The sequence below is a fragment of the Felis catus genome, chromosome E1, assembly GCF_018350175.1.
Source record: "Felis catus isolate Fca126 chromosome E1, F.catus_Fca126_mat1.0, whole genome shotgun sequence".
Taxonomy (NCBI): Eukaryota; Metazoa; Chordata; class Mammalia; order Carnivora; family Felidae; genus Felis; species Felis catus.
The window spans coordinates 16,848,055-16,875,492 of NC_058381.1; the positions used below are offsets into that span (position 1 = coordinate 16,848,055).

Consider the following 27,438-nt stretch of genomic DNA (forward strand, 5'->3'; position numbering starts at 1 on the left):
TAATGTAACATTGTGTGTTGGTTATACTTAAATAAAAAAATTAATAAATACATACATGCATACATACATACACACACACATATATACATATCACACAACTGGAATGAACCTCAAAGGCACTAAGACAAATTTATGACTTTTATTAATCATGGTATTTAAATAATCATAAACACACTCCCCAATTATTCTAAAGAATAAAAATACATCAACATGCAAAAACAAAAACTAAAATGAAAAACAAACACAATTTGCAGTATGCAATTCCCTGGTTCAAAGTCCTACCATATTCAGTGACAGATGACGATATACTTGAGGTAAGCATAGTACAATATATTGAGAAGTTGAATCACTATGTTGTACACCTGAACCTCATGTAACATAGTATGTTAACTATGCTGAAATTTAAAAATTAAAGATAAATAAAAATTAAGAGATAGGGAGAAAAGTCCTACCATATACAGATCCAGTTCATTTTCCAATAATATCTACCCATAACACCATATGGAAATTATTTGCCCTAGTATCTCCATTCTACTCATGGTCCTGACAATGCCTTACACACTTCTGCATCCACATCTCTTCTATTTTTTTAATTGTACAATTATAAATGTGCTACCAAACTTAAGCATTTGCAATAACACATCTTACTCCATGCTCCTACCCTGTTTCATCCCCTGCCCCCCACCCACAGCCCCACCAATAACCTGCGATTTTGCTTTTGCATTATCTTTCCCTTCCTTTTATTTTCCCAGTAGTGTTATTGTGTGTGTGTTTGTGTGTGTACTTCTAAACAGCATGTAGTTTAGTTTGGCCTATTTGTAAATTTCAGGAAAAGGACATCATACTATATATATATATATATATATATATATATATATATACACACACACACACACACACCCATACATACATACATATACACACATATATATGTACATAGATGTGGATGAAGCTAGAATGTATTATGCTAAGTGAAATAACTCAACCAGAGAAAGACAAATACCATATGATTGCACTTATATGTGGAATTTAAGAAACAAAGCAGATGAACATATGGGAAGAGGAGGAAAAAAGAGAAGAGAGGGAAATAAAACCACAAGAGACTCTTTTTTTTTAAAATACTATTTTATTTATTTATTTTTATTTATTTGATTTTATTTTTTATTTTTTAAAATTTACATCCAAATTAGTTAGCATATAGTGCAACAATGATTTCAGGAGTAGATTCCTTAGTGCCCCTTACCCATTTAGTTCATCCCCCCCTCCCACAACCCCTCCAGCAACCCTCTGTTTGTTCTCCATATTTATGAGTCTCTTCTGTTTTGTCCCCCTCCCTATTTTTATATTATTTTTGTGTCCCTTCCCTTATGTTCATCTGTTTTGTCTCTTAAAGTCCTCATATGAGTGAAGTCATATGATTTTTGTCTTTCTCTGACTGACTAATTTCACTTAGCATAATACCCTCCAGTTCCATCCACGTAGTTGCAAATGGCAAGATTTCTTTTGATTCTCTTTTGATTGCTGAGTAATACTCCATTGCATACATACACCACATCTTCTTTATCCATTCATCCATCCATGGACATTTGGGTTCTTTCCATACTGTGGCTGTTGTTGATAGTGCTGCTATAAACACGGGCGTGCATGTGTCCCTTCGAAACAGCACACCTGTATCCCATGGATAAATGCTTAGTAGTGCAATTGCTGGGTCGTAGGGTAGTTCTATTTTTAGTTTTTTGAGGCACCTCCATACTGTTTTCCAGAGTGGCTGCACCAGCTTGCACTGCCACCAACAATGCAAAAGAGATCCTCTTTCTCTGCATCCTCGCCAACATCTGTTGTTGCCTGAGTTGTTAATGTGAGCCATTCTGACAGGTGTAAGGTGGTATCTCATTGTGGTTTTGATTTGGATTTCCCTGATGATGAGTGATGTGGAGCATGTTTTCATGTGTCGGTTGGCCATCTGGATGTCTTCTTTGGATAAGTGTCTATTCATGTCTTTTGCCCATTTCTTCACTGGATTATTTGTGTTTTGGGTGTTGAGTTTGAGAAGTTCTTTATAGATTCTGGATACTAACCCTTTATCTGATATGTCGTTTGCAAATATCTTCTCCCATTCTGTCGATTGCCTTTTAGTTTTGCTGATTGTTTCCTTTGCTGTGCAGAAGCTCCTTATTTGGATGAGGTCCCAGTAGTTCATTTTTGAAAACCACAAGAGACTCTTCATGATAGAGAACAAACTGAAAGTTGATGGAGGGAAGTGGTTGGGAGATTGGCTCAAGGGGTGATGGGCATTAAGGAGGGCACCTGTTTTGATGAGCACTGAGTGTTCATATATATATGTGTGTGTGTGCGTGTGTGTGTGTATGTATATATATAGTTTTATGGGACTTATTTTTTTTTAATGTTTTTATTTATTTTTGAGACAGAGAGAGACAGAGCATGAGCAGGGGAGGGGCAGAGAGAGAGGGAGACACAGAATCTGAAACAGGCTCCAGGCTCTGAGCTGTCAGCACAGAGCCTGATGCGGGGCTCGAACTCATGAATCGCGAGATCATGACCTGAGCCAAAGTCAGACGCTTAACCGACTGAGCCACCCAGGCGCCCCGGGACTTACTTTTTTATTCCACATCATGCTACCATATCCATCCATGTTGTTCCTGTAGCTGTGATTCATTCATTTTCATCACTGTATACTATGTCATTCTGTGTGTATACCACCATTGATTTATTCTCCTGTCAGTGGGCATGTAGGTTGTCTCCAGTGTTTTGCTATACATGTCTTCCGGTATGCATGTGCAAGTTTCTTTGACATTCATTATAAATTAATAAGTCATAGGGTATGTACCCTTCTTGTTTACATTTCAAAATCTCGCCTTCCTGAAGAAGGCTTCCACCATGATATCTCCTTCCTTTGGAAGACAAGCATCTATTCTATACCATATGTTTGACAATTAACAAATACTGCCTATTACTTTTGGTCCTCCTACTGATGAAGGTTTCTCATTTTTGTGGTTGGACTTTTGTTGATTTTTTTCTGAGTTTATACTATTTATTTATTTATAAATTTATTTAAATTTTAGTTAACATACAGTGCAATTTAGTTTCAGGAGTGGAATTCAGTAATTCATCACTTATATACAACACTCAGTGCTCTCATCAAAACAAGTTCCCTCCTTAATGCCCATCACCCATCGAGTCAATCTCCCACTCACTTCCCTCCATCAACTTTCAGTTTGTTCTCTATCATTAAGAGTCTTTTGTGGTTTTGTTTCCCCTCTCTTCTCTTTTTTTCCTCCTCTTTCCATATGTTCATCTGCTTTGTTTCTTAAATTCCACAAATGAGTGCAATCATATGGTATTTGTCTTTCTCTGATTGAGTTATTTCATTTAGCATAATACATTCTAGCTTCATCCACCTCTTTGCAAATGGCAAGATGTCATTCCTTCTGATGACTAATATTACATTGTATAGATACACACCACATCTTCTTTTTCCATTCATCAGTCAGTGGACATTGGGCACTCTCCATAGTTTGGCTATTGTTGATAATGCTGCTATAAACATTGGTGTGTATGCACCCTTTCAAATCTGTATTTTTGTATCTTTTGGGTAAATACCTAATAATGTAATTTTGATAGGGATTGCACTACAAGTGTAGATTGCTTTGGGTAGTATAGACATTTTAACGATGTTCTTCCAATCCATGAGCATGGAATTCTTTTCCATTTCTTTGTGTCCCTTTCAATTTCTTTATACTTTTCAGAGTACAGATCTTTTACCTCTTCAGTTAGGTTTATTCCTAGGTAACATTGTTTTTGATGCAATTGCAAATGGAATAGATTCCTCTATTTCTTTTTCTGCTGCTTCATTATTGGCATATAGAAATGCAACAGATTTCTGCATGTTGATTTTATATCCCGCGACTTTGCTATATTCATGTATTAGTTCTAGCAATTTTTGGTGGAGTCTTTCAGGTTTTCTACACAGAGTATCATATTATCTGCAAATAGTGAATGTCTGACTTCTTCCTTGCAATTTTTATGCTCTTTATTTCTTTTTGTTGTCTCATTGCTGAGGCTAAGACTCCCAGTACTATGTTAAATAGTAATGGTGAGAGTGGACATCCTTGTCTTGTTTCTGACCATAGGGGAAAGTTTTTCTCATTGAGGATTATATTAGCTGTGGGTCTTTCATACGTGGCTTTGATGATGTTGAGCCATGTTCCATCTATCCCTACTTTGTTGAGGGTTTTTATCAAGCATGGATGGTATATTTTGTCAAATGCTTTTTCTGCATCTGTTGACAGGATCATGTGGTTCTTATCCTTTCTTTTATTAGTGTAGTGTATGATGTTGATTGATTTGCAAATATTGAACCAGCCCTGCATCACAGAAATAAATCCCAGTTGATCATGGTGAATAAGTCTTTTAATGTATTGTTGGACCCAGTTTGCTAGTATCTTGTTGAGAATTTTTGCATTCGTGTTCATCAGGAAAATTGGCCTGTAATTCTCCTTTTTAGTGGGTCTTTGTCTAGTTTTGGAATCAGGGTAATATTGGCCTCAGAGAATGAATTTGGAAAGTTTTTCTCCCATTTCTATTTTTTGGAACAGTTTGAGAAGAATAGGTATTAACTCTTCTTTAAATGTCTGATAGGCTTCCCCTGGGAAGGTATCTAGCCCAGGACTTGTTTGTTGGGACATTTTTGATTACTGGTTCAATTTCTTTGCTGGTTATGGGTCTGTTCAAATTTTGTATTTCTTTCTGTTTCAGTTCTGGTAGTTTGTGAATTTCTAGGAATTTATCCATTTCTTCCATATTGTCCAGTTCGTTGGCATATAGTTTTTCATAGTGTTCTTTTATTCTCTTATAATTGTATTTCTGTGGTGTTGGTTGTGATCTCTCCTCTTTCGTTTGTGATTTTATCTATTTGGGTCCTTTCTCTTTTCTTTTTGATAGGTCTGGCTAGGGGGTTATCAGCTTTGTTTATTCTTTCAAAGAACCAGCTCTTAGTTTTGTTGATCTGTTCTACTTTCTTGTTTGTCTGTTTCTACATCATTTATTTCTGCTCTAATCTTTATTATTTCTCTTCTGCTGGCTTTAGACTTTATTTGCTCTTCCTTTTCTAGCAATTAGGTGCAAGGTTATATTGTTGATTTGGGACCTTTCTTGCATCTTGAGATAGGCCTGAATTGTAATATACTTTCTTCTTAGGACTGCCTTTGCTGCATCCCAAAGGGTTTGGACTGTCATGTTTTCATTTTCATTGGCATCCATGTATTTCTTTATTTCTTCTTTAGTTTCCTGGTTAACGCATTCATTCTTTAGTAGGATGTTCTTTAACCTCCATGTATTTGAGGGCTTTTCAAATTTTTTCTTGTGGTTGATTTCAAGTTTCATAGTGTTGTGATCTGAAAATATGCACGGTATGATCTCAATCTTTTTGTACTTGTTGAGGACTGGTTTGTGACCCAGTATGTGATTTATTCTGGAGAATGTCCCATGTGCACTAGAGAAGAATGTGTATTCTGCTGCTTTTGGATAAAAATATCCAAAATATATTCTGAATATATCTGTTAAGTCCATCTGGTTCAGAATGTCATTCACAGCCATTGTTTCCTTGTTGATTTTCTGCTCAGATGATCTGCCCATTTCTGTAAGTGGAGTGTTAAAGTCTCTTAGTATTATTATCAATGAGTTTCTTTATGTTTTTAATTAATTAATTTATATATTTGGGTGTATCAAGTTGGAGGCAGACATATTTACAATTGTTAGTACTTTGTCTTTAAAATTTTTTTAAATGTTTATTTATTTATTTTGAGAGAAAGAGAGAGAGAAAGTGTGTGTGTGTGTGTGTGTGTGTGTGTGTGTGTGTGTGTGTGTGTGTGAGAGAGATTGGGGGAGGGGTAGAGAGAGAAGGAGACCAATAATCCCAAGCAGGTTCCACACTGTCAGCATAGAGCCTGATGCAGAGCTTGAACTCACAAAGTGTGAGATCATGACCTGAGCCAAAATGAAGACTTGGACACTTAACCAACTGAGTCACCTAGACACCCCTATAATTGTTAGTACTTCTTTTTTTTTTTTAATTTTTTTTTCAACGTTTATTTATTTTTGGGACAGAGAGAGACAGAGCATGAACTGGGGAGGGGCAGAGAGAGAGGGAGACACAGAATCAGAAACAGGCTCCAGGCTCTGAGCCATCAGCCCAGAGCCTGACATGGGGCTCGAACTCACGGACCGCGAGATCGTGACCTGGCTGAAGTTGGACGCTTAACCGACTGCGCCACCCAGGCGCCCCAATTGTTAGTACTTCTTGATCAATATACCCCTTAATTATGATATAATGTCCTTATTCGTCTCTTATTATTGTCTTTGTTTTAAAATCCAGTTTTTCTGATATAAGTATGGCTACTCTGGCTTTCTTTTGATGTCCATTAGCATGATAGATGGTTCTCCATCTCCTCACTTTCAATCTGAACGTGTCTTTAGGTCTAAAATGAAGCTCTTGTAGGAAACATATAGATGAGTCTTGTTTTTATCAATGCTGATACCCTCTGTCTTTTGATTGGAGCATTTAGTCCATTTACATTCATAGTGATTTTTGAAAGACATGAATTTAGTGCCATTATTTTACCTGTAGAGTTGTGGAGTCCTCCTTAAAATTTCTTGCAGGCTGGTTTAGTGGTCATGAACTCCTTTAGTTTTTGTTTGTCTGGGAAACTCTTTTTATTTCTCCTATTCTGAATGTCAGCCTTGCCGGATAAAGAATTCCTGGTTGCATATTTTTCCCATTCAGCACGTTGAATATTTCTTCCCACTCCCTTCTGGCATGCCAAGTTTCAGTGGACAGGTCTGCCTCTAACCTTATGTGTCTACCCTCGTAGGTTAAGGAACTTTTGTCCCTAGCTGCTTTCAGAATTCTCTCTTTATCTTTGTATTTCAAATTTCACTATAATATGCCATGGTATTGATCTATTTTTGTTGATTTTGAGTGGCATTCTCTGTGCTTCTTGGACTTGAATGCCTATCTCCTTCCCCAAATTAGGGAAGTTCTCAGCTAAAATTTGTTCAAATAAACCTTCTGCCTCTTTTTCCCACTCTTCTTCTTCTGGGACTCCTATGATATGAATATTGTTTTTGCTTTCTAGAATCACTGAGTTACCTAAGTTTCCCTTAGTAATCTATTAGTTTTCTTTCCCTCTTCTTTTCAACTTAATTATTTTCCATAAATTTATCTCCTATATCACTTATTCTCTCCTCTGCTTCTTCAATCCTCATTGTGAATATATCCAGTTGGTTTTGCAACCCCGTTATAGCATTTTTAATTTCAGCCTGACTAGTTTTCAGATCTTTGAGCTCTGCAGGAAGGGTTTCTCTGGTGTCTTCTATGCTTTTTTCAAGCCCAGCTAGTAGTCTTATGACTATTGCTCTAAATTCTTTTTCAGATATATTGCTTATATCTATTTTGAGCAAGTCCCTGGCTGTGATTTCTTCTTGACCTTTCTTTTGAGGAGAATTCCTCCCACTTGTCATTTTGGCTAAGTTTCTGTCTTTTGCATGTTTTGAAAGCTTGCTATGTTTCCTTCACCTGAGAATAATACTGTATTAAAAAGGGGTCATACACTGTCAAGAGCCTGGCACTTTAGGAAGTTTTTCTGATGTTTGCTGTTTACCCTCTGCTGTTGCATTTTGGCTGCTCTTTCCCACTTGTCAGTCCTCTACAGAGCTCCTCCTTGCTTACAGTTGGGAGTGTTTGGATATTCAACTAGGCGTGCTTTGATTTGTCTGTTAAGATGAGCCTCGCACCTGCCACACTGTCTCTTTCCAAACAGGGAGATCCTTCTGCCAGTCCACAGATCGATTTCCTGGGTGCTCCAAGTGACCTGACCTCAATACAGCTGTGTTTGAGGAATGAAGAAGGCCCAAAGTCCCCCTACTTCTCCATCATCTTAACTTCTCCCCTCTAGTGTGAACTTTTGTTAATTTTTGCTCTATCACATCCATTCATCTTTCTATTACTAGTATCCCAAATTTTGTTTTGGGGAAACTACTCCATTCTCATCTCACTTCGTTTGTTTGAGTAGGATTCCAATCATGGTTCTAGAGATGTAGCATGCATCTCAGGCCTAAACCAGTCAGGACATTCTATTCCTTCAGGCAGAGTGGTTGGTTTAGTCCAGACTAATGCCAAACTCTTTGCTAGCAAGAGGATATTTTCCTTTTTATTCCCACTGGACTGGAGGATGTGAGATTGTACCTGGACTCGACAAGGGGGAAGGCTGTATGAAGATGAGTCAGAACATAGAAAAGAGCAAGATCAGACTGAAAAAGAAAAAGAAAGAAGCAGACACTTGTCCTCATGTCATTATCTGAACTCCCAAATCTGTGTTCTGAACTAGCCCTGGACTTTTCTATCATATGAACCAATAAAGTTTGTTTTTTTTTTTGTTTAACCACTCTAGGCTGGGCTTCCCATTACTTGAACTCAAAGGGTCCTAACTGATATAGTCTTGAATTAAATTAACTTGTGGGTTCTTCCTCTTCCATTTCTTCCTCCTCCTCCTCTTCCTCCTTCTCCTCCTCTTTTTATTCTTTTCCCTTCTTGAACAATTAGGTCCTAAAACCATTGGTGAGGTAAGGCATGGTAAGCATTTGCCCCTGGTCAAAGTAAGCCCAGTGGCCCAGAATAGGGTAGCAGAAATCCGGTGGGGTGAGGAGGGCATTGTTCAGGAAGTGATAGGCATGGGTTGTCAGAGCCTGAGCAGGTGAGGATGTTACCCAGGGGCAAGGGCAATCTCAGCCTATGTGAGTGAAGAGGGTGGCCCTGCAGTGGTGGTTTGGCTTGGGGTGTGAGAACCCAAGCAGGATGAAGAGGATACCCACATGGGGTAGATGCCCAACATGGGGTATTAGGCCTGAGAAGAGTGAGAAGGGCATCCAAATGGAAGGACAGTTTGATTTTGGAAGTCAGAACATAAACAGAGTGAGGAGGGTGTCTGTGTATAGGGACAGCCCAGCATGAGGAATCAGGACCCAAGCAAAATGAGGTCTTCCAGGTAGGACTTAGCTCAGCATGAGGAATCAGAAGTTTGATTAAGGAGAGCATCTACATGAAAAGGTCCCTTGTCACAGAATGCCAGAACTTAAGGGGATGTATGAGAGGCATCCACATGAGGTGTGTGTGTGGGGGGGGAATCTGTTGTGGGATGTTAGAGCCTGAGCAGAGTAAGGAGGGCAACTGGGGGAAGGGAGATTAATACAGGGTGTTGAGACTTAAGTGTAGTGAGAAGGAAAGAACATCAGTGTGGGGGAGAGGACAGTGTGATGGGAGATTAGTTCCATACAAGAGGACTGATTAGATAAATAAACAAATTTAGGATAATACAAGCAAGAGAGAAGAAGAGAGCTACAAAAAGGGAGAAAACTAGAATGAACTCTGTTACTGTTTTGGACTTGGAGGTATGAGTGTGAACTTACAGTTATTTTTTTTCTTTACAGATTTTACTTTTAAGTAATCTCTACACCCAATATGGGCCCCAAACCCACAGCCCTGAGATCAAGAGCCACATGCTCCACCAACTGAGCCAGACAGGTGCCTTGAACTTACAGCTTTTAATATTAATAGATATTTACAGAGATATGTACAGATGTAAATTTTTGTGTACACACACACACACACACACACACTCCCTATGAGAAACTTGGGAGCAGGGACCTGGAAGCAATGAGCATGTATAGAACCAAGATCTTGGGATGTCTGGGTGGCTAAGTCAGTTAAGCATCCAATTTCGGCTCAGATCATGATCTTATGATTTGTGAGTTCAAGCCCCCACATTGGGTAAGCTGGAGCCCTGCTCTGGGCTCTGCACTCTCTCTCCCTTTCTCTGTGCACCTCATGGGATTCTCTTTCTCTCCCTCTGTCTGCCCCTCACTCACACTCACTCTCTCAAAAATAAACAAATAAATACATAAATAAATAAATTTTTAAAATCATTAAAATTGTACATTAAAAAAAAAAAAGAACCAATATCTTGGCCTCTAAATACGATTCTCCACTAAAAGAAACCAAGGTTCCTTAGAGAAATGGGTGATTCCATGCTGGCAGTAGGAAAGTATAAGATGAATCTAGAGCATCTCATTGTGCAAAGCAAGGAAGTACTCAAAGAATGATGGATACATGTTAAAAACACACAGGAAATATTCTGTCAGTTTCTTAATATAACTAAAAATATATCTACCCTATAGCCCAGAAATCATACTGCTTGGTATTTATTATAAAAGAAATAAAAACATGTATCTGCACAAAAGATTTGTGCAAGATTGTTTATAGCATCTTTATTCATAATAGCCAAGAAATGAAATCAGTCTAAATGACTACCAGTTGAAGAATGGACTAACAACCTATAGTTTATTCGTACAACAGAATACTGCTCAACAAACAAACAAACAAACAAAATAAGGAAATTGTTGGTACACAAAACAACATGTAAGAATCTCAAGAAAAAAAAATATGCTGAGTGAAAGAAGCCTTACACAAAAGGGTACATACAAATGATTCCATATATATGAACTCAGAGAGATAAAACATATTTGTAGTGGAAAACAACCAGAAGGGTGGTTGTCTTGGGGATTGGGTGGTGGGGATTGAGTGAGAAAGAGGCATGAGGGAACTTAGTGTTCTATATCTTAATAGGGGTATTGGATACACAATTATGTATTTGCCAAAACTCAGTGAATGTACACTTAAAATTTGTGTTTCATTTGTTTAATTTTACCTCAAAAGAAAAAAAGCTGTTAACATATATTGAATTCTAATTAAAGATACACATGCCGAAGTGTTTAGGGAGGAGTGTATTGGGGTCAGCAATTTATTTTGAAATGTATAAAAAAAATAAGAGAAATGGAGGGATAAAGAGATGAATAAATAATTTTTAAAAGTGTAATAAAATGTTAATGATAGAATCTAGGTGATGGGTATATAGGTGTTCACTATAAAATTCTCTCAGCTTTGCTGTATGTTTGAAATTTTTCATAATAGAATATTGGAGGGAAGGGGAAGACATAAAATTCAGACTGAAAGGACTCCCATTGGTCAAATCTGAGACAATAGGAACATTAAAATAAATAATGATAGTGTTGGATTACAACATGTTGAATAAAATAGGAAACCATGAATACATATTGTTATAACAAATAAATTAAAAGTTTGATAAGGAAGATAATGTTTCTGGGGCACCTGGCTGGCTCAGTCAGTAGAGTGTGGGATTCTTAATCTCGGGGTTGTAAATTCAAACCCCACATTGGGTGTAGAGATTACTTAAAAATAAAATATTTAAAAAGAAAAAAAGGGAATGTTTCTATGATTTCAAAGTACAACCACAAAAAAAATCTATTAATTACAAAGGGAGAAAGAGTAATTTTTAAATGGAAGGGACTGATAGATATCATCTTTAAAAATTTTTTTTAATTCCAGTATAGTTAGCATACAGTGTTACATTGGTTTCAGGTGCAACATAGTGATTAAACAATTCCATATGTTACTCAGTGCTCATCAAGATAAGTTAGTCTTTAATGCCCTTCAGCTACTATTTCACCTAGCCGCGCCACACACCCCCCCCCCCCCAACCATCTATTTGTTCTCTATAGTTAAGAGTCTGTTTTTCGGCTTGTCTCTCTCTCTTTTCTCCCCTTTGCTTGTTTGTTTTGTTTCTTAACAAATTATGGCTGAATTATTCAGCTATATAAAAGAATGAAATCTTACCATTTGCAACAACATGGATGGAGCTAGAAAGTATAATGCCAAGTGAAATAAGCCCGTCAAAGACAAATACCATAAGATTTCACTTGTTTATCCATTCATCTATCATGGACACTTGTGCTGCTTCCATAGTTTGGCTATTGTAATAATGCTGCAATAAACATAGGGGTGCATGTACCTTTTTGAAATAGTGTTTTTGTATTCTTTGGGTAAATACCCAGTAGTTTGACTACTGGATTATATGGTAGTCCTATTTTTAATTTCTTGAAGAACCTCCACAGACATCATGTTATTATCATGGGACTTCTGCTAGGATTCAATGAGAAGAACATAGCATCACTTACGTGACATTCCTGGTAAAGATGAATAATCTGAATTTAATCATAAGGAAACATTAGACCAACCTAAAAGGAGGACATACTATAAACAAACAGCCTATAATCTTCAAATTGTCAAAGACACGACAATCAAGGAAAGACTGAAGAGTTTCTTAAAGATCCCTTGTTGCAGAGTAAAGAAACAGCAGTTGTTTTACATTAACTACTTGTCCAGTTTTCAGTTTCTTTAAAAAACACTATGTGGGATGCCTGGGTGGATCAGTCGGTTAAGCGTCCGACTCTCGATTTCAGCTCAGGTTATGATCTCACAGTTGGTGGGTTTGAGCCCCTCACTGGGCTCTGCGCTGACAGTGTGGAGCCTGCTTGGGATTCTCTTTCTCTCCCTCTGCCCCTCCCCTGCTTGCTCCTTCTCTCAAAAATAAATAAATATTAAAAAAAAACACTATGTGAGTTTTTCAATGAGATTTTCTAAATAAACATGGTTCATAAGTGTTCAAGATTTCTGGAATTTGGTTACAAATTGCATCACAAAAATTTCATAACATTTTATTTTATTTTATTATTATTTTTTTAAATATGAAATTTATTGTCAAATTGGTTTCCATACAACACCCAGTGCTCATCCCAACAGGTGCCCTCCTCCATACCCATCACCCACCCTCCGCACCCTCCCACTCCCCATCAACCCTCAGTTTGTTCTCAGTTTTTAAGAGTCTCTTATGTTTTGGCTCCCTCCCTCTCTAACCTTTTTTTTTCCTTTCCCTCCCCCATGGTCTTCTGTTAAGTTTCTCAGGATCCACTGATGAATGGACAAAATTTCATAACTTTAAGAGAGTTAAATGTCCTACTTATATAGAAATTTTTATATTAAAGTAAATTTTATCATTTAATAGGAAATTAGAGGGTATATATATCCAGAAATGTTAATAGCTATTCCATGGGAAGTAATGGGGAAAGAGTAATCTATTCCATTAAGTTCTACAGTGTAGACAGGTCACATGTTTTACAGATTTTATATGTAATATTTCTCCTCTAAAGATTGAGCTGTATTAGACAAGAATAAACAGGGAAATTACCAGCTAAAAGTTTCAAGTTGCACCCTCTATATAGACAACTTCCATTTTGAGAATACCAGCAGAAACATTTATAGACACTTCTAATTCTGTGGCTTTATCCTATTTCTCCAATTTTTATCCAATTTTTAATCTTGGACACAGAAATAGATAAGAAGGGTAGAGCAAAACAAAACAAAATGAAACAAAGAGCTATTTGAAGATTTGCTGATCAGTTATTAGCTAATGTTTGAATTTAGAATTTTCTCCCTTTTTAAAAGAAGCTAAATCTGCCTTTCTTCTTCCATATGGCCATCAGCTCAGCAATCATCTCCTCAGGCCAGGTGGCTACCAACATGTGTTCAGAGAGAGTCATTTTGTATAAGCCTACCCTTGCAGAGAATAATTTGTTCTTCCTGCTTGCAGAAATTTATTTCTGGCAGCAGTTTCTGCCTCCTCATTACTTTCCTCATTCTCATTTGCTGGGCTTAACCCATTACATTTTATACTTTCTACCTATCCCTATTGCTGTACTTCACTCATATATATTGGAACTTCCTTATAATGTCATCCTCAGGTTTCTTAAATTCTAGAAATTATCACGTCTAACTCCTTCATTTTACAAATGAGGACCCCTGAATCTATTGAGGTTCAGTAACTTGTCTTTGGTCCTGTGACCATTAAGTGAAAGATCCAGTATTGGAACCCAGCTCTCCTGACCATTGTGTGGTGTTTTTCCTCTCTAGAACATGATTTTATATTATAAAAATTTCCTACTTTATAAGTGGAAACCATCTCATTGTGCCCTTTGGAATTCCATTCTTTGGATGCAGTCTAAGACAAGTAGTGTAGTTTAATGTCAAGTTTGCAGAAGATGTAGTGAATGAAGAACACACGACAATTGATAAACTTAGGTACGTTTGAAGATAAACGAATACAATAATTTTTTAAAAGGTTGAAGAACTTAACTAACCCTGATCATTCTTTCTTTCACTTACTATACACTTTAAGAATTGGAAATCTAATATGCAAGAGTCACCAGATAAATCCTTAAACCCAGTAAAACGCAAAATCATTTATACTAGAATCTAATCAAATGGAGAGGAAACTTATTATACTAGATAAGAATTTTAGTAACTTTTTATTGGGAAGTTTGATCAGAAGAGAAAAATGTAGTATAGGACAAGAAAAGTCATTAAGGAGAATTTAGTGGTTAAGTTAGTAAATTCAGGAGAAACTTGCAAGCCAGACCGACTTGAGAGGTGAATCGGACCTTGTAGAGGCAGAAAGATAAAACAAGAAGAGAAAATAGGCAGAATTGAGGAATGCTTTGGATTTTTTTAACCCCAAGAGTGAGGGTAGCTAGGCACATGGAAGGAATCTAACTAGATAAGAGTTAAGGTCTTGGACAAAGCACTCTACAACATAATACACTCCTGATAGCTCTGACATTTTCTACACTTCCCACCAACAAGGTACGAGGGTTGCAACTTCTCTACATCCTTGTCAACACTTGCTATTTTTCTATTTTTAAAGTATAGCCATACAACATAAGTAACAAAAGCGAAAGTAAATAAATGAAGTACATTGAACGAAGAGGATTCTACACAGCAAAAGAAGCAATCAACAAAATGAAAAGGAAACCTACAGAATAGAAGATTTTTGCAAATCCTATATCTGATAAGGGGTGAAAATCCAAAATATATAAGGAACTCATGCACCTAAACAGAAAAAAATTTAAAAATGGGCAAAGAAACTGAATTTTCCAGAGACATGCAGATAACCAAAAAGTGCATGAAAAGATGCTCAACATCACTAACAATTAGAGAAATGCAAATCAAAGTCACAATGAGATGTCATATCACACCTGTCAGAGTTGTTGTTATCAAAAAGACAAGAGATAACAAGTGTTGGCAAAGATGTGGAGAAAAGGGACCCAGTGTGCACTGTTGGTGGGAATGTAAATTGGTACAACTACTATAAAAAACAGTATGGATGTTTCTCAAAACATTAAAAATAGAGGTGTCTGGGTGGCTCAAGTCAGTTGAGCATCTGACTCTTGATTTTGGCTCAGGTTGCGATTCCATGGCTGTGGGATCGAACCTGCGTTGAGTTCCATGCTGAGTGCTGAGCATGGAGCCTGCTTAAGATTCTCTCTCTCTCCCTCTGCCCCTCTCCCTCACTTGTGCTCTCTCTCTTTCTCTCTCAAAACAAACAAATAAAAAACATTAACAAAATAGAGTTATCATATTGTCCAGCAATTCCACTTCTGAGTATCTAATGGAAAGAGATGAAATCACTATCTCGAAGAGATACCTGAATCACCATATTCATTGCAAAATTATTCACAATAGCCAAGGTATGAAAAAAACCTAACCATCAGTGAATGAATGGATAAAGAAAATGTGATTCTCTCTCACACACACACACACACACACACACACACACACAGGAGTATTAGTCATCCATGAAAAAGATAGAGTGCTGCCATGGATGGATCTTGAAAGCATTATGCTGAGTGAAATCAGACAAAGAAAGACAAATACTGTATGATATCACTTATATGTGGAATCTAAAAAAGCCAAACTGAGAATGTAAAATGGTTGTTCTTAGGGGATGGGGTTGGGGGAAATGGGGGATTGTTGGTCAAAGGGTATAAACTTGTTATAAGATGAATAAGTTCTGTGGATCTAATGTACAGCATGGTGATTATAGTTAACAATATTATATACTTAAGTTTGCTAAGAGAAGAGATCTTACATGGTCTCACCACAAAAAAGAAATGGTAATTATGTGAAGTGATAGAGGTGTTAACTAATGCTGCTGTGGTAATCATTTCAGAGTATATAAAGATATCAGATCAACACATGTACACTTGAAACTCACACAATGTTATATGTTAATTTTATCTCAATAAAACTGAAAAAATTATAGCCATTCTAATAGCCGTGAAGTGGTGTCTTGTGGCTTCAAAATGAGAGTTTTAACTATGTATGACATAGTACTGGAAAACTTGAAACCAAGTTGTTACCACAGTTTTAATGAGAAAATTCTTATCTTTTTACCTTTCTTCATAGATTCTTTTTCCATTCCCTCCTTGTATGTGTACAAGAGTTCATCAACTTCATTCAGATCCAGGAAGCCTGAGCCATCACTGTCCCACTTCTGAAACAGGGCTTCTAGGAGAAGTTCCCGTCGGACTCTGGAAGCATTATGTCTAATCTAGGATAGAAACCGGATAACAAAGCACAGAAGACACACTATTTATTGTGCTAGCTGCCATCCTAGGTTTATTCCCCCCAAAGTGAAGCACTATTTCTAAAAACAGCTTTATTGAAAAAACTTGGACTAAGCATGATATTAATGGTAAAATGAAGCATTTAATGTTAATACTCTAAATACTATTTCTCTGTTTCACCTCTAGACCAAAAACAAAAACAAAAACAGGCATTCTCTGCATTGGACTAAAACACATTAACTTAGAAAGGGGGCCACACTCCTTAAGAATCTTTGATTCATTCCTTTCCACTCCCTTGCTGTTTGCTCAGGAATGTGATAAACATATGGTATGCTTGACCTGGCTTCTTGCGGGGTGGGGAGGGGGATATGCTATGTAGTTAAGGAGGATGAGTGGCAGTGTTCAAAAAATGAAAAACAACCATGTTCAAAAATTACTTTTTATATTTAACATTGACCTAACTGGACATTGGTTTTATTTACCTTTTAGATTTTTTACTAGATTAATTATAATATCAGTCAGATGGAAACTATTATCGGGGTGCCTGGGTGGCTCAGTCTGTTAAGCATCCAACTTCTGCTCACGTCATAATTTCTCATGATTCATGAGTTTGAGCCTCTCGACTGTGCAGAGCCTGCTTGGGATTCTCTCTCTGTCCCTCTCTCTGCTCCTCCCCAACTTGTGTGCTCTCTCTCAACATAAATAAATAAACTTAAAAAAAAATAGTAACTATTATCTAGATTTAATCACTAAAAGAAAGTGAATATATAGAATTTGTTTAAAAGGGGGAACTGCAATTGAGGAGGCAAAAGGGATATCAACTCTAGAATTAGGTTGAGAAGACTCATGAGGCTGATGGATATGCCTGGAGAATGTAATTTACATATTTCACAAAAGAGCACATAAATTGTTTATATCAGCTAACATGTATGCATTTATCTATCACTCAAGTAAGTAGTAAGTTTTTAGGAAATATGTAATACCTGGATTCACATGAATAAAAATATATATTCAAATCATAATTGTACTTCTAGGTATGTGCACTTGTAAATGCATTCACAAAGCAGATAAACAGTGCACACACACACACATACACACACACACACACATTTTTGCACATACACATATGTGGTCCTCAGAATCTGCTCTGCAAGCTTCAGAGGAGGAAAAACAAAGCTGTACAATAAACCATCTCTTGACACCAGCAATCATGTTATTATTAGGGGAATGAATTCTCTGGAGTGTGATCTTGGACCATTTGACAATAAAATAAAATATTTAATGGCTATGCTCATTGAAATAAGATGGTAAGTTTGATTGTAAATTTTTAAAAAGCCACATTAGGAGTAACTGAGGTTAGAGATTTACTAATAATAGTAACCTCACCTGTTTTATTTTATTTTTTAAGTTCATGTATATATTTTATTAAAGAATTAAAATTTTTTAATGGATACAGGTTAAAAATTTTAAGTTTATATATATATATATATATATTACTAAAGAATTAAAAATTTTTAAACAGATGCATCAGGTGTATTGATGCTTTAAAGTTGTATAAAAGCAATGGGAAGGGGGCCAACAGAAGAACTGCTTATTGGGGTAGAGGCAGCATCAAAGAACTCCTGAGCCCTGTGGAGACTGATGTAACGTCACTTTGCTGAGGATCCTGACTACAGACTGAACTGTAAAATGTAGACCAGCTCTCCAGGCTGAGGAGCAGGGGAGGCAGGGCCAGGTGGCCCTTACCTCTTTGGTATAGATGTCTAAGGCAGAGGCCAGGGCCTGGGCTGTGTGCTCTATCTAGTAAGAAAGCCTCCATGAGGATCCTAGAGCCCAAGGTTGTAAAAGGAAGTGAAGACCTTGCATTCATATGATCCTCTCTGCCATCTCCAATGCCAAAGGGACCCAAGGTAGCTGAACATATTTAAGACTTTGTCACCCAAGTTTAAACAGATGAATGTTAGTTATAAATGGTTCCTCTACTGTACTTTGCCATTTGGAAGGTCAATCCCTAGAACTGGAGATTCTTTCAGGTCACCAAGAAGGTGCTGGTATCAGCTAGCATACATTGTTTACTGGGAGGGCATCCACTCTTGAGGTCTCTGTCAGCCCTTGGGACATGACCTCGGTCCCCTGGCACCTCAGGGGTCTGATTCTTTCATCTGACTTGATAAACCAGCTGCTGTCTTAGAAGTTCCTTCTGCCCTGCTGTCCTCAGATGTCCCCAAGGACTAGCCAGGTACTCCAGCCCCTGTGTCAAAGCATTCCTTCTCAAAGCACTTCATAGCATGGCAAACCTCCTGCTGGCTCTTACACCTCTACAATTGGCTCTCAGGGGCTTTGTCTGAGAGTCCTTTCCCTGCTTCCTAAGTATTAGTATTCCTGAGGCTCAGTTCTCTGTCCTCCTTTCATGCATGCTTCCTCGGAGACTTATAAATCAAGGTATTTAAAATGGGGACATTTTATTAACAACAGTTCCTTATGAGTCTACCAGGGATGCAACAAAGGCAATCTTTCCCAGGAGCTTGGGGAAGCTGCTAGAGCATCAGGTGTTCCTGCTAGAGACAGTTTTCAAGGTCGTGCCTCATGTATACACCTCCTCCACCTGCTCCCACGCAGTTCTGAGGTATTAACTCAGGGACTGTCTCATGGGCCTGAGGGCTAACCCAATTTTGTCAGGCAAAAGGAGGGCTGGGAGCACCTGGGTGGCTCAGTCAGTTGGGTGTCCAACTTCAGCTTGGGCCATGATCTCATGGTTCATGAGTTCGAGCTCCGCATCGAGTTCACTGATGTCAGTGCAGAGCCCACTTTGGATTTTCTGTCCACTCCCCTCCCCCCAGCTCTGCCCCTTCCCTGCTTGTGCTCTCTCAAAAATAAATAAATCTTTAAAAAAATAGGGCTGAACAGAAAGGCCTGCAGCACCTGGCCTTGTTTTTTGTCCTCTGCTAGGTTTGGTGGTCCCTTACCAAGCAGTCACTGCTTGCAGCTGGGGTGATCATTGGTGCCAGTTGGCCCTTCTCACCTCTACTCCCAAGTAGGAAGGTAACTTCCTCTTTCCAGGCACCTTCCCGGGGAAGAGGACTGGGAAAACTCTATCATTCAGTCTGGTTATGAAGCTCAGTTTTAAAAAGTTCTGAACCATAACAGGCAGGAATGAACCAGAGCATATAAAGCCACTTTACACAACTTCTGTATGCTACTGGAGGGGTGGTCAGAGGAGTGGCAGCAGGGGCCTCTGCCTCTCCTTACAAGGGCATCCCTGATCACCCTTACCACTCTCATGTCCTTCATCCAGCCCTGCCCTGCAAAGCATTCCAGACTTTTGGAGATCACTGCCAATGCTTGAAAAGCCCAGACAGAACTGAAGACAAGAGCCTGGGTATCTGAGGTCATCTAGTCACCTCTCATTGGTAGGGACCCTCACTGTCTTTGCTTCCAACAGCTCTGAATACACCAGAACTCATTCATTTAACAAGGGCTATGGGTCTGCACAGGCTTCATCGGTGACTCATGCATATCTGCCCCCACTGTCCCATGAGATGATGACATGGCATTTCTGTCTGTCTCAGCACCGTATGCTCTAGGAGTGTGCTGTCTGTTAGGGAAGATGGGGCAGATAAAAATAAGTTAAAAGGCGCTCATTATCCAAAAAGAACTGAGACCTGAAAAGGCTTCTCTGAGTCAACCTACTTAAAATGGAGACCAGAGTGGCATATAATAAATGGTAGAAAAGGTTTGATTGGAACTTCTTGCAAAATAAAACTACTACTAAACCTAGTATCGCTTAACAAAATGTAATTGCAACTATGGGATAATTCGTAGAACAAAATTATTTTAAATATATTTCCTACCTAAAATTATATGATTGCCCAATAGGACACCATTTCCATAGGGCAATCAGTCATTTTTGCAAAAGTTAGTCAAGGACTTCCTCAGTTTTCCTGAAGGCCTCTCTCTCTCTCTCTTTTTGTTATTTACATTTAAGTTAGTTAACATGAAGTGTAGTCTGGCTTCAGGAATAGAAAGAACCCAGTGATTCATCTCTTGCATATGACACCCAGTGCTCATCCCGGAAAGTGCCCTCCTTAACGCTTGTCACCCATTTAACCCACACCCCCGGCCCCCTACTCCAGCAACCCTCAGTTTGTTCTTTGTATTTAACAGTCTCTTACGGTTTCCCTCCCTGTTTTTATCTTATTTTTCCTTCCCTTCCCCTATGTTCATCTGTTGAGTTTCTCAAATTCCACATGAGTGAAATCATGGTATCTTTCTCTGACTGACTTACTTTGCTTAGCATAATACCATCCAGTTCCATCCACACTGTTGCAAATGGCAAGATTTCTTTATTTTTTCATTGTCGAGTAGTATTCCACTGTGTATATATACCACATCTGAAGGCCTCTCTTTATCCATTATCTCATTGATACTCAAATCACCCCCATGAAGTACCTACTTGGTTCCATGAAGCTCTTCATTTGTTAATGGACCTGACTCTCAGATCCTCATTTGCCAATGACTGCAATCATTTTGAGCAGTTTTGCAATAACACTTTCATGCCTTTATGAAATTCTAGGTTTTAAAACTTAAATTTTACTTTGACACCATTTTGTTGCATTGTCAATATCAGAAGTTTACAACATCCCACAGTCGTAAGTATGAAATGGGCTATGATGGATGGATGGTGTTAGGTAGGGAGATGTTAAAAAAGAGACACTAGGGTTGTTCTAAGCCCCATGTCAGTAAATCATGGCTTAATAATTAACCTAAGTGCACCTTCGGCTCCCCAGGCATAACCTTCAACCAGTCATTATGGAAATACCCAGTCAGCGCTAGTGAGATAATCCACTTGATAGACCCCTTCTGTTCCTGTTAGAAAGGCGACCTTCCTGGAATAATGCATTCTTTAGTAATAATTTGCCTTCCCAGCCCCATTTCTGCCTTTTAAAAAACCTTGCAGCCCTTCAGAGCTCCTTTCTATTGCTGGATGAGATGTTGCTGAACTCATGAGTTGTTGAATCAAACCAATTTGATCTTTAAAGTTACTTAGTTGAATTTTTGTTGTTTAATAATGTCTATGTGGAAAGTAATTTTTTAAATGGTCAGTTGTTTGGAGAATACTTTTCATGTCTGATGACTTTAGCTTTCCTCTACAACTTTATTATTTTTTAAAATAATTTTTTAAAGTTTATTTTATTTATTTTGAGAGAGAGAGAGAGAGAAGAGAGCACACAGCAGGGGAAGAGAGTGAAGGAGAGAGAGAGAATCCCAAGCAGGGTCTGCACTGTCAGTGCAGAGCCTGATGTGGGGCTCAAACTCATGAACTGTGAGATCACGACCTGACCCGAAATCAAGAGTCAGACCCTGAACTGACTGAGCCACCCTGGTGCCCCTCCTCTACAACTTTAGAGGAACTTGGATACTGAGATACTTAGAATGGCTCAAAGGAGCTCAAAGGCTCTCTCTGACCAGAGAGCCTGCCTTTGAGGGGCAGCAGTGACTTCAACTGATGGTAGTACTGGGTCAGCATGAGTCAAGTCAGGAGGGCAGGTTTGGGAAACTGAGCTGGAGTGCATGGGTTAAAAGAGGCCAAGAAAGTCTATTTTAGGTTAAACACTGTTCTCAATTCTATAACTATTTAGGGTTTCTGACAAGAGAATTGAAGAAGAGGATAATAGTTAAGGTTTATTATGGGTCAGGCCCTGTTTAAGTACTTGAATTAACACATTTAATTCTCCTATCAACCTGGTGAGGTCAGGACGATTATATCTTCATTTGAAAATAAGGCAACTGAGCCAGCATTGCTGTTAAGGCTCTGGCACAAGGTCACACAGCAAAAAGGCAGCAGAACCATGGTTTGAGTCTAGGTGCTCTGCCTCCAGAAGCCATACTCCCAACCACTGCCCTATCCAGTCTCTCCTTAGTCAAGGCCAGCTGGGAGTGAGTGCTAGGAGGATTAAGTGGGAAAAACAGTAAGAGGCCATGTGCAGGATAAAAGGCCTAAATCAGAGTAGAGAAGGCTGAGGAGCAATTCCAAAGGAACCCTTAATGTATTAGTGCTGTTACATTGGATTTACACAGGACTTTTTATTTCCAAAATCCAGAACCATATTACATTATGCATGAAGCAGTCCCTGTTGCAAGAAAGAATTCGCTCACTCAGTGAAATTTTCTGAATTTCTTAGGAGGAGCTCCTCCACTCAACTGCAAGACTTCCACCTCTAACACAGAGACAAATCTGCATTTAAGATCATTGGCAGCAGACACTGACTCCATCAGAGGTCAAGACAACTTCAGCCTGAAGAAGCTAGAGCCTGGGGTCTGTCTATGTGTGTGTAGCCCTAGGCTTCTCTGACCCAGGGATTGTGGGACCTGTGTTCGAGCCCCCTTAATTGCTTATTTAGGGTGTGACCTTGACCATTCTACTCTGCTTTAATTTCTCATCTGCAGGGATGTTTGTCCAGTCAACTCACAAGGCTGTTGTTGTTCCGACCTCACCTGTTTTATTGGTAAATAATATTACTCACCTGTTCTAAGCCACTTATTTTCTCCTCTTTTGTTTCAACATAGCCCCTCTTAAAAAAGGATGTGAGGGTCTCACTGACACTCAGGGGGGCATCTTCACCAACAAATGTCTCCAGAAGTTGCACAAACTGGAGCAGATTGAAGGAAACTCCATTGAAAGCACTCCCACCTTTTACTTCCTTGTAAGACTGAATATTTCTGATAATTGCATGTAGGTCTATTAAGCAAGAAACATACAACAAACAGTAAAGTGAACAATTTCTTAAAGCTTAGAGAAAATATACGAGTACTTATTGTAATAAACATCTGCTACTTTTTTCCTGTTAGGAATCCATGCTCCCTTCATGAGGAAAACATCTCTTCCCCACTGTCAGTTTAGATTAATCAGGTGGCACTCAGCCTCCCCCACCCTCGTGACAAGAATGACTACGTGACATAGGTCTGGCCAATGATTTCTATATGACAGCAATGTAATCCACTACATATGCCAATGAGAATGAGCCCCAGAACTTTTTTGGGGAACTATTGGGGAAGAATCACTCTTTTTGTATTCTGATTCCTGAACTAGTAGGATATAGGCTTAGCAATACTCTTATAAATATATCTGCTACAACATGAAGAAAACTACCTAAAACTGAAAGTTACACAGAGAGGAACGGGGCTGAGAATCAAAGATGGTGTCTCGCTGCTATTATTGAGCCCTTGGATTCATTTGTGTCTGAAGCCAGCTGTAGTCTGGACTTCACAGTTAAACAAATCTATAAATACCATTGCAACCTCTCCCCCAAAGAGTCTTGACTAATATATTTATCTTCAAGCTCAATGTTATGAAGCATATTTCATAAAATATCAGCCCAGTGACTTGATTTATTCATCGATTCAATCATTCATGCCCTCATGCCTTCCATATGAGATTGACATGACTTGAAAATAATCACCAATGCAATTTTTTAGGTCGTAAAGCAAAACTGAAATAAAGAAGTAAGACCAGAAGAAGAATATGAACTAGTATAGGCCACAAGAGCTTGACCAATGCCATGCATTTTTAACCAAATATTTTGAGGATAGGAAGTTTGTTATTTGACCCAGGCTTAAATGAGAAAAAAATTTGCTGATAGGAAGAAAACAATCTTAATATAATTAGTAATCAAATATATTGCTTGTTGATGAAAGATAAAATGATAAAATAGCATTGTAGTAATATGAGTACTGGTTGGAATAATCATTGTTTAATACATGGTTTATTTGAGAGCTAAAAGTTACTCTTTGCTCTCTCTGTTGTTGAGTAGATCTTTCTTTATAAGTCTTCAAAAACATGACATATTCTCACCTGTCTGACATGTTGAGTTATGGGACTACCAGGGAGAGGAATAGCTGGAATGATTTCCACTGAGTTCTAATAGCCAATATCTGATTCCTTTTGTACACCCGTATCATAGCTTCAAAGAAGTTGTAGGGCCATGTAATGGTCAAAACAAATTATATACTAATGCATATGACTTAAGGCAGAAAAGCATTTATCAATAGCACATGCCTACATGTACACTACCACCAAAAACATCCACCTTGTATATATTTAGATCCATCAATTCAGTGACAAAATAATGCAAGGATCATCCTGCCATTGTGTCTTGGCTAAGTTCATGGGGTACCACAGTAAATTAAATTCATCAACTGGACTGCCATCTATCCTTCCTAATTTGGTTGCTGACATGTACCTGTGAACCTGGAGCTACTGTAGAGTAAGTTTGCTTGTTCTTCTTCTTCGCATTTGATATAATCCATATTCCAGTTACATGTCAAAAGTTCACCTAAAAAATATACATTCCATAACATGGACAATTTAATTTCACTTTCATAATGTTTTTGTTCTAGAGTATAAATGAAAGGAGGATTAAATGAGGAGTCACCTGACCATGACTTTCCTTCTATTTTTTGGGACTTTTCACAAGATGGATCTTTCTGAACTTCCTTTTTTGTAGTTTCTAAAAGGTATAAGAGAAAGTACCATAATGAACTGGAATTTAAATAAAAACTTGAAAAAAAAATAAAAGGCCTTTGAATTGGACATTATATATTCTATGATAAATTCCTAAGTTAATAAATGAGAAAAATGCTTTGCATACAGAACACTAAAAACTTTCTATCAGATAATTTCCCACATATTTTATATCACACTCAACCATAATGATATCACTTAATAACTCTAGTTGTTGAGAGCAGCTCTATGACAAAAGCTATTCCTGGTACCCAAATCTGGCCACTCAATATGAGGGCTACATTTCCTAGTCTCTGTCACAGCTAGGTGTCATCAAATGCCTAAATTCTGACCAGTGCCATGTGTAAGCAAGTGATCTAATGCCTATCCCTTCTTCTTTCTCCTTACCTTCTGGTCAGAATGTGGATATGTTAGTGAGCCATCCTGGACTATGTGGTTAGGGAAGACACAAGATAGGACTTGAGCCATTGCTGATTTCATGAGACTGAGCTGTCACATGACTTTTATATCAGAAGGAAAGAAACTTCTATGCTGTTTATACATTGCTATTTTGTTTTATTTTTATGTTTTTTTTAGACACTGTCATTTTGAATCACTGCTACACATAGCCAAAATCAAGTCATCACCAATAACATCTAATTGAATAGTAACTTCACAATTTTTCTAGCTGCATCCCTCCTACATAAGGAGAGCCAGAAATTAGTGGCCCTTTTTGTGAAGAAATAAACATCATGCTGAAAAAATGAGAGATTTCAAATTAGTTAATGATAATGTAGAAACTACAACACAGGTTACTCATTTCTTAGGAGTTTTAAATAAGGATTTTCTTTGGGACTGTGGGACTTTAAAATTAAAGAGCAGAACTTTAAAAATATTCGTGCCTAACTGAGGTCTTAAGTGGTATTGAGTTTGGCTCTCTAAGTTAGATTAAAAAAAAAAGACATACATTGGAATAGGTAATTCAGAGGAAAAGTCTTTTGCAGAATAAATATTTGAAATGCAGGGTGCTTTCTGTCTTCAATGTAACCTTCAGAAATGTTTCTAGAACATATATCTTATATAACTGAAAAAAGCAAGACCCATTTTATAGTCGAAACAAAAAAAGTTTTAGGGGTGTCTAGGTGGCTCAGTTGGTTGAGTGTCTGATTCTTGATTTCTGCTCGGGTCATGATCCCAGGGTCATAGGACGGAGCCCTGTGTTGAGCTCTGCACTGAGCATGGAGTCTGCTTGGAATTCTCTCTCTCCTTCTTCCCCTCTCCCCTGCTCACACACACTTTCTCTCTAGAAAAAAATTTTAAAAAAGAAATAAAAGACATTTTTAAAGTGGCTTCTAATATTACACGCTACATTTAAAACTAAAGGGCTTCTACTGCCTTTTCAGGAGTCCAGTGAAGCTTTCTATATGTAACATCACCAGATTACTTCTTTATGAATGGGCTTCCTGTGCAAAAGGAATTCTAGGTAAATTGAAAACAGAAACATTCTGGTTTGCATTTAATTGATTGTTCAAGGCCTAGATCCATATTCAGTAGCAAAATATGTCTAAGGTTTGATTGATCTGATATGCCAGAAAAAATACTAATTGAAATGATTATTTTCTGAAAAGACTTTAACAATCATTCCACAAAACAGGGAGCCAATGTCATAGAAAAACTGCATTACTACCTGAAAGATGATATTTTCTTCTTGATATTGGAACCTCCTCTTGCAGTTCAGGACTCACAAATAGTTCCTCTTCATATACTTGCTCCTGAGTCTTCTTTTCCTGTGGGAGGATTTCAGTATGTTCAAAGGAAGCAGACTCCCTAGATTTTCTACTTTCTCTGAAGATACTACCTCTTCCTGACTGTAAAGTTGAATCTATGTCCTGTTGTTTTTCTGGAATTATCTCTCCAGATGGTTCTTGTTCCGCACGTGACCCTTTGTGTGGTCCTTGTTCTGTTACTGACTCTCTGTGTGATTCTTGTTCTGAGATTGACCCTCTGTGTGGTCCTTGTGCTGCTATTGATTCTCTGTGGTGTCCTTGTTCTGCAGTTGATTCCATGTGGACTCCTTGTTTTGAAGATGATACTCTTTGTGGTGGTCCTTGTTCTGTTACTGAATCACTATGTCGTCTTTGTTCTGTTATTAACTCTCTACTTGATCCTTGTTCTGGAGTTGACCCTGTGTGGGTTTGTTTTGTTATTATTTCTCTGTATAGTTCTTTTTTTCCAGTAGACTCTTTGTCTTGTTCTTGTTCTTTGGTTGAAATTCTGTTTGGTTCTTGTTCTGCTGTCGTCCCTCTCTGTTGTTCTGGTGGTGTTGATTCTGTAAGTTCATCATGTTTATGTTGATCTTCTGGAGTTTCTAACAATTTGCTTTGGGTTTTGCTAGCATGCAATGCATTTATCTCTAAGAGCACTTTGTCAAAGTCTTCATAAATATGTTTCTGATTATCCATATCTCCCCAGAACTCAGGCAAGTCTATCTCTTCAAATTCAATGAATGGCCCTAATGCAGAAAACAAAATATTTACTTAAACAAT

At 38.0% G+C, this 27,438-nt stretch overlaps 1 protein-coding gene across 41 annotated transcripts in view; it reads right to left on the reverse strand.

Moving 5' to 3' along the window:
- The window catches only part of EFCAB5 (EF-hand calcium binding domain 5), a 198,426-nt gene that overhangs the window by 36,945 nt on the left and 134,043 nt on the right, over positions 1–27,438 (reverse strand). For all 41 annotated transcript variants that reach the window (XM_045044905.1, XM_045044891.1, XM_045044887.1 and 38 more), the window contains 5 exons: positions 26,580–27,404; positions 24,825–24,899; positions 24,633–24,725; positions 22,917–23,131; positions 16,220–16,376 (listed from right to left, as the gene is read on the reverse strand). In XM_045044905.1, the coding sequence (XP_044900840.1) occupies positions 16,220–16,376; positions 22,917–23,131; positions 24,633–24,725; positions 24,825–24,899; positions 26,580–27,404 (1,365 nt within the window). The remainder of the gene's footprint in view (positions 1–16,219; positions 16,377–22,916; positions 23,132–24,632; positions 24,726–24,824; positions 24,900–26,579; positions 27,405–27,438) is intronic.